This window comes from Pholcus phalangioides, unplaced genomic scaffold, assembly GCF_987345545.1.
Source record: "Pholcus phalangioides strain wild (caught in Gottingen) unplaced genomic scaffold, Ppha-v1.0 ptg000039l_1, whole genome shotgun sequence".
Taxonomy (NCBI): domain Eukaryota; kingdom Metazoa; phylum Arthropoda; class Arachnida; order Araneae; family Pholcidae; genus Pholcus; species Pholcus phalangioides.
In genome coordinates, this window is record NW_028301625.1 from 29,646,096 (window position 1) to 29,663,752 (window position 17,657).

Below are 17,657 nucleotides of genomic sequence, written 5' to 3' on the forward strand. Positions count from 1 at the left end.
CATGAAGAGTAGTAAATACAAAATTATTTTTTTTCAACCTGGCAGAAGTTTTTAATGACTAGTCTACTTGTAGAACCCTCAAACTAAGCAAATGAAAAATTACTAAACCACCAATGGTCCAAACACATCACCCTCCAAATAACTTTAAAAACAATACAATTTCTGCTTTGGCAGAATCATCAATTGCAATCTACTACATTTGTATCATTTGGCATTATGTCCATGATTCCCTCCTCAATTAAAATCAATTTAAATTTTGTTGATAGGCAGTAATCCAGATGAACTAGAAGAAATGACACAAGAATTGGCGAAGGCATGTATTCAGGTGGGCTTGAAAATGAATCTGCAAAAGACTAAAGTTATGTTCAACCCCTTTGCGTTGAAGAGAACAATCTTGCTCAACAACACAGAGATAGAAGCAGAAAGCTATGTATACCTGGAACAAGAAATTACCATGGACAACAAAATCATTAATGAAATAAACAGAAGGATCAGCATTGGATGGAGCACTTTTGGCAAAAACTGCGTAATTCTGAAGAGTCACCTGTAAAAGATCTCCCCTCGAATTTCCTTACTCAATTAATAATTTTTTAATCACAGAGGTTTCCCATTACAAATACCTGAGTATGATAATTTCTGCCGACCTTCGTTGGAACCACCACATGGATTATATATTTTAAAAATGCCTTCAAAAACGTTTTTCCTTTGTCGTAACCTCATATATTCCACCCGCCACCTCCGGCATCTATGCTTCCAAACTTTTACCTTTCCTGTCCTCTCCAATGCCTACAAAATTTACGATCCCTACATGCAAAATACAGATAAGCCGGAGAGAGAATCTATTCAAAATAAATCTACCCACTTATTTTAAACTGCTGGTCTTCCTCTGTTTCCATCACACAGCTCAAACGCCAACTTAATATCGTTCCACTTACCTCCCATAAATATATTGCTCGCCTATAATTACTTTTCAAAATTATCCATGGCTATTTTAACATTGACACTAACTACATTTATATAATCAAATCTTTACATTTCTCCAATAGACTCAATCGCCCCAAAAAACTTATACCTTTTTTTACATCCCCACATTGCTTCAAATTTAGTTCCCTCGTACAATTATTGATTGGAACAACCCTCCATCAAATTCTGTAGACCATACCTCAATCTCTGATTTTGTATGTAGCATCAATCGCCTATGCAGGAATGGGATTGCTGTTGACTCTTTTCGGAGCAGTTTTGGAGCAGTAAATTTAGTGTTTCGGAGCAGCAATCTGTGAATTCGGAGCAGTATTTCATGGTAATCATTATTACCATTGTCAAAAATGAAAATTTTTTGAACCGAGGTAATCAGATTATTCAATTTTGAACATTTTAACCAGTTATGGGGTTCCGGCATCAAAAATCAGTTTTATACGCTTGATAAAACTTGCATCCACTTGTAGGGACGTAAAAATTATAAGTCATAATCCAAGCTGGGCGTAAGAAGAAAAAGTAAAAGTTTACAAATCAAACAAATAAGCATACATTAAAAAAAAAAAAACCTCATGACATTTTGTTGACTCATGACTCTGTTTTCCTCCAATTTCTCAAGAACACTACACATTTTTTTCTTTCAGTGTTTTCAGACGAACTTGCCCACTTTCGATGTCTACAAAGTTTCTTCTCTTTATCCCCACTTCTATCATTTTCTCTGTAGTGTTCTGCATAGTTTTTAATGATGACAACTGAATTTCCAACTCCCTTTCTTCTGCTTTTAGTCTTTGATTCTCATCTGGTCGTGGAACTTTCTTATCAAAAGTTTTTTGGTGCTGAAGTCTGTCTTGGTACTTCTGATGCGAGCTGTGAACAGCTTTCAGAAGATTGGCATCGACATCAATATCTTTAGCATTTCGAGAATGCTGTACATAAGATTTTATTTGCCTAATGCCATTGATATTTTCAACCGAAAGATTTGATCTATGTTGCAGGAAATGTTTGTTTACACTAATGCCCCTCTCGCAGTCTGCATTTCCATGTGGGCAAGACATATTAAGGCTTTGACAAGCACAAGCAAAATTTTGAACTTTGCACTTCCATCCAAGTTTTTCAGATCAAATATAGACCCCCAATATTTATCTAACCTTTGATAACTCACATGTATATCTTCACACTGCAGAGAAATCCATTCATCCAAGAGAACAGGGGTATTCAAAGGACAAACTGGCGGTAGCTTTGAAACAATCTACTTAATGCATGATAATGATGAGTTTTCCAGTCGGAAAATGGGATGCAAATACTTTTTTTCCAGCATGGTGTTTTCAAAAGGTAAAACTTTGAGCAAGTGCTTGATGATCTAGCACCTAATAGAAATTTTTTGTTGAGAACATTCCCCCAACTCAGCAAGATTGGATTCTATTTCAGCACCAACAACCACATTTTTCCTACAGTTCTCACTGCTTTCTATAGCTAAATTCTGAAGTTCAGCAATTCTAACATTCTGAATATGTTCAGATTTCAGGAAAAATGCCATAATTTTTCTAACAAGAGCTCCTAGCTCATCATACAAAATGTGTATGAGGGGCTCCTCTTTTTCAAATAATGTCAGAAAGCCATTCAAAAAGTTCTGATGCTTCTTTCAGAAACAAAGCTTTCACCAAAACACTTTTATCTGAAAGGACTTCCTGGATTTGATGCAGTCGAGATGAGTCTGATCTGGACTCCTTACTTCTGAATCAATGCTGAATTATCTCTTTCATTAATTCTGGAATTCTCTTTCAATAATTCTGGAATAATTTTCTTTATTATTTCTTTCACTAATGCTGAAATTATTTCTTTTATTAATTATTTCTTTCACTAATGCTGAAATTATTTCTTTTATTAATTATTTCTTTCACTAATGCTGAAATTATTTCTTATTAATGCTGGAATTACCTTTCATTAATTACATAATTTTTAATTAATGCTGGAATTATAACTTTCATTTATTTTGGAACTGAAATTATCTTTCATTAAAACTAGAATTTTTCTTTCATTAAAATTAGAATTTTTTCATTTTAATGCTTTAATTATCATTCATTAAAACTAGAATTTTTCTTTCATTGATGCTGGAATATCAAATAGATATTTTCTGCACACGCGTACTCAAAACTGATTTCCTTGAAATGCTCATATCTCATCGAATATTCAATTGTTTCACTTCCAACTCCACTATGGTGTGTTGTCAAATTTTCTGTAAGTTTTGTAAAAATAGATTATAACTCCATGTTATAAACAAAAAGCATTCAATGAAAATAAGAATTTTTGAAAGAAACATTTATATCTTTGTGAATACATATGCTATTTTTACAAAAATATGTACAAACATTATTCAAAGCAAGTAAAATATTTTGTGAAAGTTAAAAATCATTTGCAGGCTTTTATTCTTACAGAATTGACAGAAAAAACTTTTCGTATTTAATTTTTTGTCTGTCCCCTAAACACTCGTGTGACTGAATCTTCACTAGAAAATGAGTTCAAGCATTATGTTCACAAGCTGAAATTAGAGTAGCTCAAATTATAGAACAATCTGTCCAGTATTTTTCAAAATATTGGAAAGAATGTCTCAACTCTAAAGTAAACACTGACTTATGGCTATACATTATACACAGGGTGTCCTGTAAGTCCAAATTCTGTCTTCATCTCATTAACCATTCATCATAAAGGCATGGTTCTAATTAAAGAAAAATACTCAAAATGTGTTCAGGTATTCACTTGATAATGAAAATAGAGTGTCATAAGGTAAAAAAAATTTACATTTCTAATATGGTTCCTCCCGTCTTCCAACTTCCAATTAGAAAGCTGTTGCCTTGCCTCTCTTGAGGCTGACAAAAACATTTCATGTTCCTAACTGCAATATTCACTGAGATATTTGAATTCACCACATAAATAAGGAAAAGAAGCATCCATTAATTAATGCTGTTGTATTCCAACTTTTCTCATTCTGAATTCAAATATCTCAGTGAATACTGCACTTAGAAACATGAAAAGTGTTTTGCTGGCCTTAGGAGAGGCAGAGCAACAACTTTTTAATTGGAAGTTAGAGGACAGTATAAAAATACAGATTTTATCACACATTGTATTTTTACTATCAACACTGGTGCAGAGTTATTTTTGAACACTTTCTGAGCATTTTTCAAATTAAAACCATTTCACTACCATGAACAGTTGATGGAAAAAAGGCTGAATAAGTACCAACAGGACACCCTGTATACTTTATACGGGTTGGTAACTATTGACTGCCAAATAATTACACACGTGATTCCTTGTGAAAAACTGATTTTCAGTTTGTTCATCAGTGAGATTTTAAAAAAAAATAGAGCCGCCCCCATAAATTCTGAAATTTTGCAGAGATGTTTACTCACCACCTGTTAGTAAAATGAACTCCTTAGGTTTAGAAATTAACCTATGGGGAGTACTTTTTAAAAATTTTGAATTCAGATTTTTGAAATTTATACATTTTAACTTTAAAATGCATGAAATTCTAACAAATGATCAGATATCAAAGTTCATGGCTTATTTTACTGACACATCGTATAAATATTTCTATAAAATTTCAGAATTTCCAGTGTGAAGCAGTTTTTTTTCTCATGGGAGAGCTCAAAAATTGTAATCTGAAAAAACTGCAATCAGAGTTTTTTCTTGTTCACGTTTGTTTACACTATAATTCATCTACTTTTAATTTTATTTCGAAAAACAAATTAACCAGATCAACACAAAATTTTTTGCGTTTAATTTTCAAAATTGAATAAAATATTTTTCAGTCAATTGAAGTCATGTTTGAAAAATTTACTTCAGTGGTCATGACACCCCTTAAATAAAGTAACACTAGCAATTTTGAAAAAAAAAAAGATTTTCTTCCCACTTCCAATTCAAAAGTTTTGGAAGATTTACATGTGGCATCACAGCTTTTGATTATAATTCTGCAACACAATTAACTTGATTAACACAATAAGAAGGTTGAATGAAATCGATCACAGTTACAAATTATCATGATGTAGTTTAACCATTACAGTTTAAAATTTTTATGACATCTCATTTGTTATGAATGTGGTATGAAACAGTAGGCCCATACTCAAAACCATATTTAGAAAGACAGTAAAGAGAGGGCTTTCATTTTGAAAACTAAGGTGGGGGGCATGATTTTTCAGAAAAAAATTAATAAAATATAATAGTATCTCAAAGAAGCAGCAAAATTGGTAGTGTCTAGAGCAGCAACAACCTGAAGTCTGTCTGTTAAGAAGGACCGAGGCACCTCCCACCTTCCCCAGAATAAAACTTGACCAAGTCCTGTGCAAATCGTGCAGGCTAAAAAAAATTTCGAAGGAATATCAAAATATTTCTTGTAACAGCGCGCAATAAAGACCAATTGCAGTCACAGGGAAATTCAAAATCTTCATCCCAACGTGTAGAATTTGGCATGAAACTGACTTGATAGATAACCAATAGAAGAAATAAAATAAATCCAAAATCATTCATCATATTGCCAATTAATAAAATAACTAGCTTGATTAAAAGTTTGAATCGTTCTTATTTCACTGTTCCCACCAGTCACCTTCGTCAAGTTATCAGTTTTACATCCTGCATTGAAGCTTTTCAGCATAACAGTTTTGATGAAATTTTAAAATAACTAAGAAAATCTTGCCGTTTTATTGACCAACATGGGATCTAATTTGAAAGACGGGTAGAAAAAAAAAAGATCACTCAGTAAACATTCAAGTCATTCTTGTCTTTGCCACAGTTGGGATTGGGCATGCTTTTATCATGCTCCGCTCGCTGACTAATAGCAGAAGTTTTATCTGGAACTGTTGACAGGGGATTACCAAAGGATTATCCGTCCTTCGCCGCAAAATATAGTTCCCATATATTGAAGGCTTACAACAGGCCCATAGCCAGATATTTCGTTTGAGCGGGGGAGGGGGGGGATAGAACAATAAATTTGGCCATCCTTTTCGGGCCATTTTCTCACATTTGAGGGGGGCAAACCCCCAAGTATCCCCCCCGCACTATGGCCTTGGCTTACGATGATCATTTATGCAGAATATTTCAATTTTTTGAATAATTGAAAAAATATCGTTCTGAACCAATCTTATCTTTATTTGTTTAAAATTAATTTAAAATATCAGTAACCATTATATGTAAAAAAAGATTTTTCTCAGTGAGATTGGTGAGAATCAGCCATACCTTACCGTGACCGCACATTGGTTGAAAGGCTTCCGTTGTCATAGCAACGTGTGATGCAGTTCCCTCGTAGCTTCCCCTTTACTGCAATGTTAACTTGAAACGAACTATAAAGGGTGGGGGACAACTGTCCCGTGTGGCAGTTTTTAGGTGAGAACCGTTATAAAATTATCGAATTCCGAATTGGTGGGGGAGGCAAGACAATACAAAAATCTTTGTTATGGCCCTGCGTCATACTCCCTCCAGTAATATAAGCTCAATGGATTTCAGCACAGATTCACACATTGAAGCAAAACTTGCATTTGGCGGAATTTTTGTCTGGCACACTCAGCAAATCTTGATAGCAGGGATTTTTCAGCCATAAGTTATTAAAAGTACATACACTTGCCACTCATTTTTTGTTTTGTTTCTTTAAAGAACCTTGTACAAGTGCTCCACATCACTCCTTAATTAAAAAAAATCAATATTTTATTGACACTAAACAGAGAGGTAGCTTCGCTCACTTACGGACCGAAAGGCCAAATTTATTTCGGAAAAATTATGGAAAAATTAAGCAAAAATTATAAAACTTTTTTTTAAGATATTGATTTCTCAAGTCCTCCAGAAAAAATACCTAGTACAAAAGTTTAATGACTTCCAACGACTCCAAATGGGGACGACCAATGGGGGCCAGAGCGTGCCAACTGAGTTGCAGAAAAAACAACGATCGGAAGTTAATTTTGAACTCTAGCTTTTATTCCATAAAAGTTGCAAGGAAAAAAAAAACAAGATCATTTACGATCATAAAAATAAATAAATAAAACGGCCGACAAATAACAACAGGCAATCTCGGGGGAAAAAAAACAATCTCGACATACACGCGGAAAAAAACCAGCCTACAATATATAGCTGAGCTCCCGTGAGGGTGAGAGTACGCCACCGGCGATTTACATATTGTGTCGGGCTGAGCGGTTCCACGTGCACATGTAACAATAGTTGGGAACCTTTGGGGAATTTGCCAAACCTGCCTCTATCTCTTATTTTTGAAACATGTTTATATAGTTGTAATTGTATAATCTTTAATAGAATGTTATGTTATCTTACCTTTTATAACCGTGCATGGTTGATTCAATTAGTCTGTGATATTTTCATTGCTCATAGTCCGGTAAAATGTGCGATCTTGATCACATCGCCATTTTAATTTATTGTTGTTGCCATTCTTATTTTTGTAAAAGTTCCTATAAAGAATCTATTGTCATTTATTTATGTAAATTAGATGTTGTATTTTCCTATTGGCTGTGCTTTGATGTGTATTTTTCTGAGATGGTCGGTCCCAGGAGTTGGATCGTTCCATATTTCCTTTTTATAGGTATAAATATCCGGAGCCACTTCGCATTAACTCGCATTCGTTCTCGCCTTTCAACTCAAAATACATCACTTTAGGTGAAGGTGGTCGCCTTTGGGTGAGTCATCTGAAGAATGAAATAGTTCATCTCTCTGGTGCTATGACATCGCCGGCTGGTTCCGGACCCATCATGCCACATCTCTAGTCAATCGTTGTCGTCCCGGTTCCTGTCATCGTTCATCCGTCCGTCGCATGGTTCCGCATCGATCATTGCTTCCGATTGTCATTTCGGCCGTCGAGTTTTCAGCTCTTACCGCCACGTGAGGCTTCTTCTCAGATCGTGACCTTCCGTTCAAGGTCGATGGCGTCACGGCTCGTGTGACCGATTTCGCCAGACCAGAATCCTGGGTAGTTATGCTGGGTTGTTGCATATAATTTTGGGGGCTCGACCGGGATTTGAACACGGGATCTCTCGTGCAATCGATACACAAAGGAGAGAGACAAATGATTTCAAAGAAATTTCTAGTTTTTAACAAAAGTAAATTTATTAATTCTTTAACAATTAAATAGGTTACGAATAACAGAATTATTTCTCAATTTTCATACCGTACACCAATGCAAGTCCGTTGTCTCATTAATCTAGTCTGACTGCAGGAGTCCGGCGATCATTGTCGGGTCACACGAGCCGTGCCGTCATCGACCTTGAACGGAAGGTCACGATCCGAGACGAAGCCTCACGTGGCGGCAAGAGCTGCAAACTGAACGGCCGAAATGACGATCGGAAGCAATGATCGATGCGGAACCATGCGACGGACGGATGAACGATGACAGGAACCGGGACGACAACGATTGACTAGAGATGTGGCATGATGGGTCCGGAACCAGCCGGCGATGTCATAGCACCAGAGAGATGAACTATTTCATTCTTCATATGACTCACCCAAAGGCGACCACCTTCACCTAAAGTGATGTATTTTGAGTTGAAAGGCGAGAACGAATGCGAGTTAATGTGAAGTGGCTCCGGATATTTATACCTATAAAAAGGAAATACGGATCGATCCAACTCCTGGGACCGACCATCTCAGAAAAATACACATCAAAGCACAGCCAATAGGAAAATACAACATCTAATTTACGTAAATAAATGACAATAGATTTTTTATAGGAACTTTTACAAAAATAAGAATGGCAACAACAATAAATTAAAATGGCGATGTGATCACGATCGCACATTTTACCGAACTATGAGCAATGAAAATATCACAGACTAATTGAATCAGCCATGCACGGTTATAAAAGGTAAGATAACATAACATTCTATTAAAGATTATACAATTACAACTATATAAACATGTTTCAAAAATAAGAAATGGAGGCAGGTTTGGCAAATTCCCCAAAGGTTCCCAACTATTGTTACACACGGAGAATAAAAAGGGGAAAACATTCCAAAACAGGTTTTTGGCACCACATGAACCGATCTGGATCATTTCGCGTTGACAGAAACGTGTTACATAATCACACTACGCGTTTGTGTTTTCCTACCGTGGCACATCAGCTCACGGCCCTGGCATCAGCTACTCTGTCGTCTGAATGCTCCAGTTTGAAGGGAAGCATCGAGCTCGATGAAGGGGAGTGAAAGAAAACAGAAATGAAGAGAAGATCGGTGAAACGCGTGGTGCACAACACATTTGACTCCTCCAGAAGCAGTCGGCCAATCACACCTGACGTAAAACACTGCAGTGAGGCTTGTTGCACTCTCTAGTAAAACAGTCGAACCTGTTTTCTTATTATAGGTGAGTGGACAACGTGTCACGCTGGGAGATTCACTTTGCACAAAGCACTGAAAACCTGCTCCTACGAAAACCCGCCTTAAGAATAATGGGAAGAAAACATGCTTTAAATCCAATTATCCAGGGTTAAGAATATCCAGGGCAGAATTTTTTTTTTTTTTTTTTTTTTAAATTTCCTGTTAAAGGACTTGTGGATATTCAAGGCCTTGAAAATGAATTCTTTTTTCAAGGGCCGTACGAACCATGGGGGTCGCATATACAGACGTCTGACAACCCTACCAAACCCCCCCCCCCCAATGTTTTTTCCATATCTGAGTTCCTTCAGCACATACAACGAAACTTTCCAAAACAAGCTCCATGGGCACACCTGCGCACGTTGAAAAGGAGTCCTTAGTGCAAAACTATTGAACACACTATTGATTGATATTAAGCAGTGTGCACAACAGCCACGAAGCCCTGGGAAGCATACCAACACTGGGCTCAAAACAGAGCAAAAGAGCTGAATAACATTGAATGGAGTGAGGTGTAAGTGATCCAGCAGTTTTTCTATCGGTTCAACGATTGGCAGGACACCGTCGACGGCAGTTTACCACAGTTAATTGCCGTGCATCGCCAGACAGGGATGCGAATCAGAAAAAAACGGTGTCTAAATAGAATTGCACAAATTAGCCCATTTCTTTACTGATTGCATTATTGTGTGCAAACAAAACACATTGGCACAGGTAAAATAAAAAATTAAAAGAAACGTTTCTTATACACGAGACCCGAAGCAATCATGCACAAGCTTGTCACCATATCCCAATGGTTCTCTTTTATCAGCTGCCTCTTGTAGGTACCCAATTCATGGTTTTTCGGTGGCTTCCCAAAAAGTCTGGCAGATATTTTCCCATATACAAGAACCACGTCAAAGCATAAATAGGCTCACAAATCAATATTTTCAACACGCCTAGGAGCCGCAACACATTTTTAAAAACACACTGTGGTGTTCCTTCAAATTCTGCCTAAATGTTGCGTCACAACACCATTAGTGGCAAATGAGTCCGATGTTTGTCTTCCCTTGAACTATCTCGTTCAGTCACATACGTATACCGTATGATATCATTGTTAGTTATAACTAGGTAAAGATCGACGCAAGTTAAAAAAAACTTTCTTCCTTTGCGGGGGGGGGGGGGGAGGGAATCGGTGCCCTTACACCTGGCTCTCACAAGGATGGGCTGTCAGGGCTGCAGTCCCGAGGCTTGGGTAGGGTCTGCCCCGATGTAGGGGGTGACTGCACATTGGCATTGTTCTTTTTTGTAGCTACTTGCCCATCCATCCTTCCAGGGCAAAAAAAAACTGAGAAAGAGAAGAAAAAATATTGAAGCTTTTCTGAAGTCTAGATTTTAAGGGGGGGGGGGAAATAAAAAAAAATATCTCTGGAAAATCGCAAAAAAATCTGACCTTTACTCAAATTTTGCAACTTTTTCTGGACTTCTATGATTTTTTTCTTATTCCATGATGGTCGACACCATGTACATATATTAGTTTTAGATATCCCATTTACTGTCACCTCCACATGCAACTTTAAGGTAAAATGAAAAGGTTAAGGATTTTCGCATTATTAAAAAATATATATTCATCACCAAAATGACCCATTTCTGATTTTATCAGGAAATCTTCCTCAGGCGTGGTGCTTACGTGCAATGCAGTACACACACATTTCTGACCAGTTTCAGAAGCTACTAAGCAATTTTTTACAAGCAAAGCGCTTGAGATGATGCAACATTTTTTCTAGAAATTACAGTATATCATTTCCAACTCGTATCAAGTTCCAATACTGGTAACTTCTAACAAGTTAGTTGATAATATATTTAAAAAAAATCATCAACACATTGAAACTTGGGATCGTGTCTGAATTTGCTTACCCTGGAATATGAGTAACAAGCACTGGTCGTACATAGCCATTCGTTGATGAAGGTTGATTTTCTGAATTTCAAAAGCAAAAGAATGAACAATTATCAGCACATATTTTTTTGACATTTTTTAAAAAATAAGACAATAAATTATTCATCAATAAAAATGACAGATCAGAGATCTCATGGGAATAAGAGAGAATCACAATTATTATTAAAAATCAAGGTTGTTTAGTTATACCACATAGGTTTTCAAAAAAAAAACTCATAAAATTGGCCTAGGTATAATTTTTTGAAATTTTATTGAAAAATATCATATTGGTTTATTAGGAGCCAAAAAATGTTTAATTCTTACCACATTTTCTATTCTTGGGATACATTTTGATGGTATATCATTAAATGGTATAAGATGATATAAGTGGTTTTTTCAAAAAAAAATCTCGTAAAAGTGGCCTGAATAGAAATTTTCTTTCATACTAAGTATATTATAGTTGCTGAAAATTACATACAGTATCAAAATTTCTCATTCTTACTGCATTTTCTAACTCTGCGCTATATTCTGATGCTCTATCTCAGTGTTTCCCAAAGTGGGCAATATCGTCCCCTGGTGGGCGATGGAAAGGTCCAGTGGGGCGATAGAAGCTACGGGTATAACATAGGATCCTATGGGTTAGCTTGAGTTGGGGGGGGGGGGGCAATGAGAGAAAAACATTTCTGAAGAAGGGGGCGATGGAACAAAAAGTTTGGGAAGCTATGCTCTATCGAGCAAATTTGTGAATAAGGACTACATCACACATGCGGTGGTGCTCAGGGCCGCAACTAGGGGGGAGCAGGCGGGTCTTGTGTTCCAGGAGCTGATGGAAGGGAATGTACCCTTTAACTGCTTCTTCATTAGATGGGGGCACAAAAATGCATTCTTGCCCCGGCTGCCAAAGTATCTAGTTGCAGCCCTGGTGGTGCTGTATTATCTTACAGGCTTCCCCCCCCCCTCCCCTTCACAAAGCAGCAGAAACAGCAGTGACTTCACTGTCACGCTAAGGGCAGATGGTCTTATAATCCAAAAAGACACCAGTTGCTCCTAAAGGACAAGGACCAGTGTACTAGTGGTTACATTACCTCAGACATTTTCATTTTCTTTCCATAGGAAGTAGCACATCTCGTACCATATATCACCAACAGGCTTAATATTAAATTATTTTTTTACATATTTTCAACATTACCCCCAGTTAATCAAGGTTCTACTGTACAGTAGTAAAAGCCCAAAATTGGCCAGTTCGTGAAGTGGCCGGTGATCCTTGTCCAAATAATTTTCAGTTAGAAATTCCTTGAAATACGGACTGGGTCACCATTTGGTTAGGATGTACAGTAGTACATGATTTATGAAGAATAATCAGCTATATATACAGGGTAATATAATTAAAGTTCCGATTCCAAAACACGAATAAGAACTGCTGGTCAGAACGGCTTGAAAATTTCCATGGATCCATTGCATGAAGGAATGGAATTTAGTTTTGCATAAGAAAAAAAAATATTTAAAATATACATGTAGATGATGCTGTACTTGGCTAGCGGTATAATCTATTTTGCGCGACTCATTTTGGCACTTCCTCAGCATTAGTGTGTGAAGGTCTGACAAATTCCAGATGCCAGAGTGACTAGAAAATTTGTTTTGGCACCTAAAATTTTATATGCAATTATTTACAATTATTATTATTATTACAATTATTTACAATTATCACAATTATTTTTTGAGCTCTTGTAACTCATGGATTCATTTTCACTTGGCAGTTCACTCACGAGGTTTGAAATATAATACGTATGAGAAATTTTTGAAGAGATTGCGTGTGACGAACAAAAATAATTGTAAATAGCCGCAGAATCCCAAGCAATATAATACATATGCAAGACAGCTTTTCGATGCCAATCTCGTTGTACACTGAATAAATTCATTTTACCAACATTCATTTGTAGAGTAATAAAATTTCATAATTTCTGGCAGGAATTTCCTTTGTCCACGATTTAAATTTTGTGTGTGCATGGTACTCAAGACCAACTTTTTCTCTACTTAACAATTTTTTGCTCAGTCCAAAGCATAATCTGTGGAAAAATAATGGCTCTCCCCATAATCCTGCAGGGCCACTAGGCTGGGATATTTGGTGCTCTGCCCCCCCCCCCTACAGCTCTGTCCATAGGTAAAATGGTAAAAAAGAAAGATTTCTTTCATCATGTGACATTGTACCAGCAAATGCAATGCAGAAAAAAATGCAAAGATCCACAGAAAAAGCTAAATGAATTGAATAATGTACAACAATGAGTTTCTTCAAATCAAACTTCCTTTGACTGTACAAAATGGGTACAGATAAGAAGCAAATACCATTATAGAATATCTGTTCCCTCAGTATTAATGTTCACATAAGAAGCCTGTTCTGTTCATTTCAGCATGTTTTGCAATCATATTAGTTAAATATCTCGCAAGTGGTCAATTGCCATTTTACCACTATAAACTAAGAGACACAGGACATTTATATTTTTGAGAGAAAGAGAGAATTGTGTGTGTGTGTATATATATATATACACATTGAGTGCCTGTTCTTTGCCCTCCCCCCCCCCCTCGGAGAAAGTTGAAATGATGGCCCTGGGGGGAGGATAAGACTATTGAAAAAAAATTTAAATTTTTTAAATGCTAATTTAATCAATTTCTGTGAATTTGAAATGCTTTTTGAAGGTCAAAAACTCAAAATTTCCTTGATTCCCTCAGGGCTCCCACCCTAAAAATTAGAAAAAGTAGGACGGGGAAAAGGGTAGACAACATAAGCACATAAATAACACACCCCTTAGACAACATAACCATAGCATATAATAAAAAAATCCCTAAAAGAGTTTTTTTTTTTTTTTAAATTACAAAAAAAAAAAAAAAAAATTCAGAAGACTTTCTGTATCCTGTAAGATTGACTCGAGCCAAAGCAAAATGACTTAGTTACCAAACAAATTTCGGGTCAAAACAGGGTACTAGCTTTTCTTTTCTCTCACAATATAAATTACATTCTTTTTTTGGGGTCTTCCACAGTCCAGTCTGTCAACTCTCTCTCGACAATGCACACAGCAAATTATGAAGACATGCAAGTTTAAGAATGACTCTCTTTCTAGACCACTTCCAAAAGCGCAGTGCGTACATTACAAGGTCTGACATCTGCTGCTTCCAGTGGCTACCTTTTTTTTTAAAACGGAAACCGACACACATTTGCGCTTTGAAGCTGAAAGACCATTGCAAACCATCTTTCAGTTGCATGATCACGGACCGAAACCCTGATGAGGGGATGATAGTTTAAATAAGGAATTTGTTTAAGTACAGTGGAATGAAACGCTCTTCACTGAAGGAATCATTTCACAGCAAGCAGGAACAAAAAATTTTTGCCGTTCTTTCCGAAATTCCGGACATACTGAAGCAAAATTCGCTATTTGGCACAGAAAAATACGAAAATACACTATTGGTGCAAGATGTTAATTTTGGCACAGTGTGACACAATTGGCACAGAGTTCCCATCCCTGTGTACGGGTACCAAGCATGATACTTTCCTAAACGAAAACTCTGCCACCTCCAAACCGGCCCCTTTTGATGATGTTGGAGGGGTTATTGTGTGTTCCTCGCTCTCTCCAGATATACATCCAGAATCGCTATTCAGACTAAATCTGCTTTCATTCATAAAGAGTACTCGACCTTAATTTTTCAGCTTTGTCCTTAATTTTTGCACACCAATGTATTCCAAGATGAATCACCAATTACATTAGACAATAACTTTCTGGAGTAGCTAAGTTATACAAAAGTACCTGCATATGGAGTGTAATACTTCCCAAAAGCTTGATCTTTAGGTATAGCTGGATACAAATACAGCAAATTTTTCAAATCGCTTATCCTATCTGCAAGGGGCCTTATAGCAAAATCTCTACTTGTGAATGGCTGCACCATGAACACATCTTGCCCATCTAAAAACAGCAAAATCATATATAAGAATACATGTGGGGAAAAAATTAATTTAAAACATTTTTCGAAAATTATAGATGCATATAAATGTAAATTAGTTTTATATTCCATGAAATTTTGTATTACCAAACTATAAGCGCAAGTATAATGATCAATGAATATTTATACAATATTGGTTGGCAGAAACCTTTACAAGAAAATGTAGTGCTGAAGTTTGACAAAAATTATGTTATTCTACGATGTTAAACATCACATGTCCTGCCTGGCTGACTAATCATGGCGGAGTCAAAACTGCTGTAGCTATTAATATGAAATTTGATCAGTAGTTTTATTTTATAATGTAGATAATCGCTAAGAGAAGGGATTTTTCAAAATTCAACATCTAAAGAGTGTTAGGATTGTTTTGTCTTTCAGGCAAATTAAATGAACTCAACCATAACTGGATCGTGATTGATTCGATATGCAAATCACGAGGCGATCTCACACGGTTGTAATGTGTGTGTGTATATATATGAATTGTTGTGATCCTGCTTTGTTTTTTGTTAGTGTTATGAGTGTCAATATAATGTTTGTGTAACGCCCAAGTGGCGTGGTGGTAAGATGCTTGTCTCCCACCTTGAAGGTTGCTGTCCCGGGTTTGAATCCGAGGGAGAATAAAGATAAGATATTTTCTCTAACGAAATCGAGGCAACCACCGATAGACAGTGCCTTCATTTCCAACCCATCTCATTAATGGCAGTAAATTGTAATATAGCGATATGGCCAGAGTTGGTGTTTGGTGAAGTAGTATGTTTGCATTATTTTTGTCAGTATATCTTAGACACGATATGGACTTTAATTTCTCAATGATTTCTAGTGGAGATCAATATGCTTTCGTTAAATAAATCTGGTTATTTGCCAATCATTTTCGTCTGTACTCATGCATCACCACACTTTGCCAACAAGGGTTATGGGCCCAGCCACGAGTGCAGATTGGAAATTTTAAAGGTTGAGTTACGATTTTGAATTGGAAAGCGAAAAAGTCCTGTGTGCAAACATGCTCATACTTTTTCCATTGCATTTGCGACACCGATCGGCAAACTATAATTTTCATCAGAAACTTCTATTTGCAGTCCATAATATCTTCAACATCGGAATTGCTATCGATCAAGGTCATCATTGGGATCTCTGACTTCGTATTTTCACCGATCGCCAGCTTCATTGGGTCTAGCATATCCATCCCTCATCAAGCTCACGAGATCGATGGGAGCTACGTTTTGCCAATTACTGAGAGTTTCTGTCGATCACCAGAAAAGAACTGTCATAGTTTTCACTGGAAGTGTTTATTATGGATCGTCTTGAAATTCACGGTTTCATTGATTAGTTTTTTTCCGATCAAGGTAGTAACCGATTTGTTTCATCAAGGACAGCTTGGAAAAACTGGATTTACTAATGTGTGTTTCATTGATAACATCGCAGAATTAAAGACTGATCGAATCAAAATACCATGAAGAAGAAATTTTCGGGTATGAGAAAAATTCTAAAACTTTTCGTTGTCAATGCTAGTTTTTTGATGGGCTCCACCACCCAAAGAACAAGTTATTGGATGTAGATGGGTTTACACAACAAAACTAAATGAAAGAGGGAAACATTGTTAAATATGAGGCAAGCTTAATAGCCAAAGGTTTTTGGCAAAGAAAGGGGGTATCATATGAGAGGTTTATAGCCCAGTAATTAATTTCAGCATTCGATTATTTTTCTCTTTGTTGGCATGTATGTATGCTTGGTTGGGTACATTATCATTTATATGCAAAGAGTGCATATCTGTATGTGAAATTATTCAAACCTATTTTTATATCACAACCTGATTACAACAGTAAAAATTATGTATTTCTCTTAAAAAAAACCTTTTTATGGCTTACATCAAAGTGGGAGAGAATGGTATTTAGAACTGGATACAATTTTAAAAAAAAAAAACTTTGTGAAATTTAATTGGTGTAATTGTGTTATACAGGAGAGGGAAAACTAATATTAATGTATGTTGATGAAATAATAATTTTTGGAAAAAATAAGCACGACATAGATGAAGCTATAACTATTTTAAAACTTAAATTTGAATTAAAAATGTTGGGTAAAACCAAAAACTTTTAGGTATTGAATTTGAAGAAACTGGTGGTTTCTTATCTATTCATCAGCGTTCATATATTCATGAAATATCTATAATGTTTTCTAAGTATAATTTCAAATTGTCAACATTACCAATTGGCATAAATGCTTTTGTCATGCAAATACATATTATTTGCAAAATACGAGTAAAAATTCAAGTGTTAAGAGGGTTGCCATTGTTAAATAATCCTATGGAAGAATGCATGAGTTGCAAACTGGCAAAAACTAAGAGAAAACCTTTCAAACCTATTGATAAAATTTGATCTAGTAGACCTTTGGAATTATTACACATGGGTGTATGTGGCCCAATGCCTACTAAATCTTGT

General features: G+C 36.2%; 1 protein-coding gene across 2 annotated transcripts in view; it reads right to left on the reverse strand.

Annotated features, from left to right (window-relative positions):
- Stat92E (Signal transducer and transcription activator Stat92E) overlaps positions 1-17,657 on the reverse strand; it is a 193,724-nt gene that overhangs the window by 20,705 nt on the left and 155,362 nt on the right. For both annotated transcript variants that reach the window (XM_089253448.1, XM_089253447.1), the window contains exons 20-21: positions 15,033-15,188; positions 11,217-11,277 (exon numbers count right to left, since the gene is read on the reverse strand). In XM_089253448.1, coding sequence (XP_089109574.1) covers positions 11,217-11,277; positions 15,033-15,188 — 217 coding nt within the window. The remainder of the gene's footprint in view (positions 1-11,216; positions 11,278-15,032; positions 15,189-17,657) is intronic.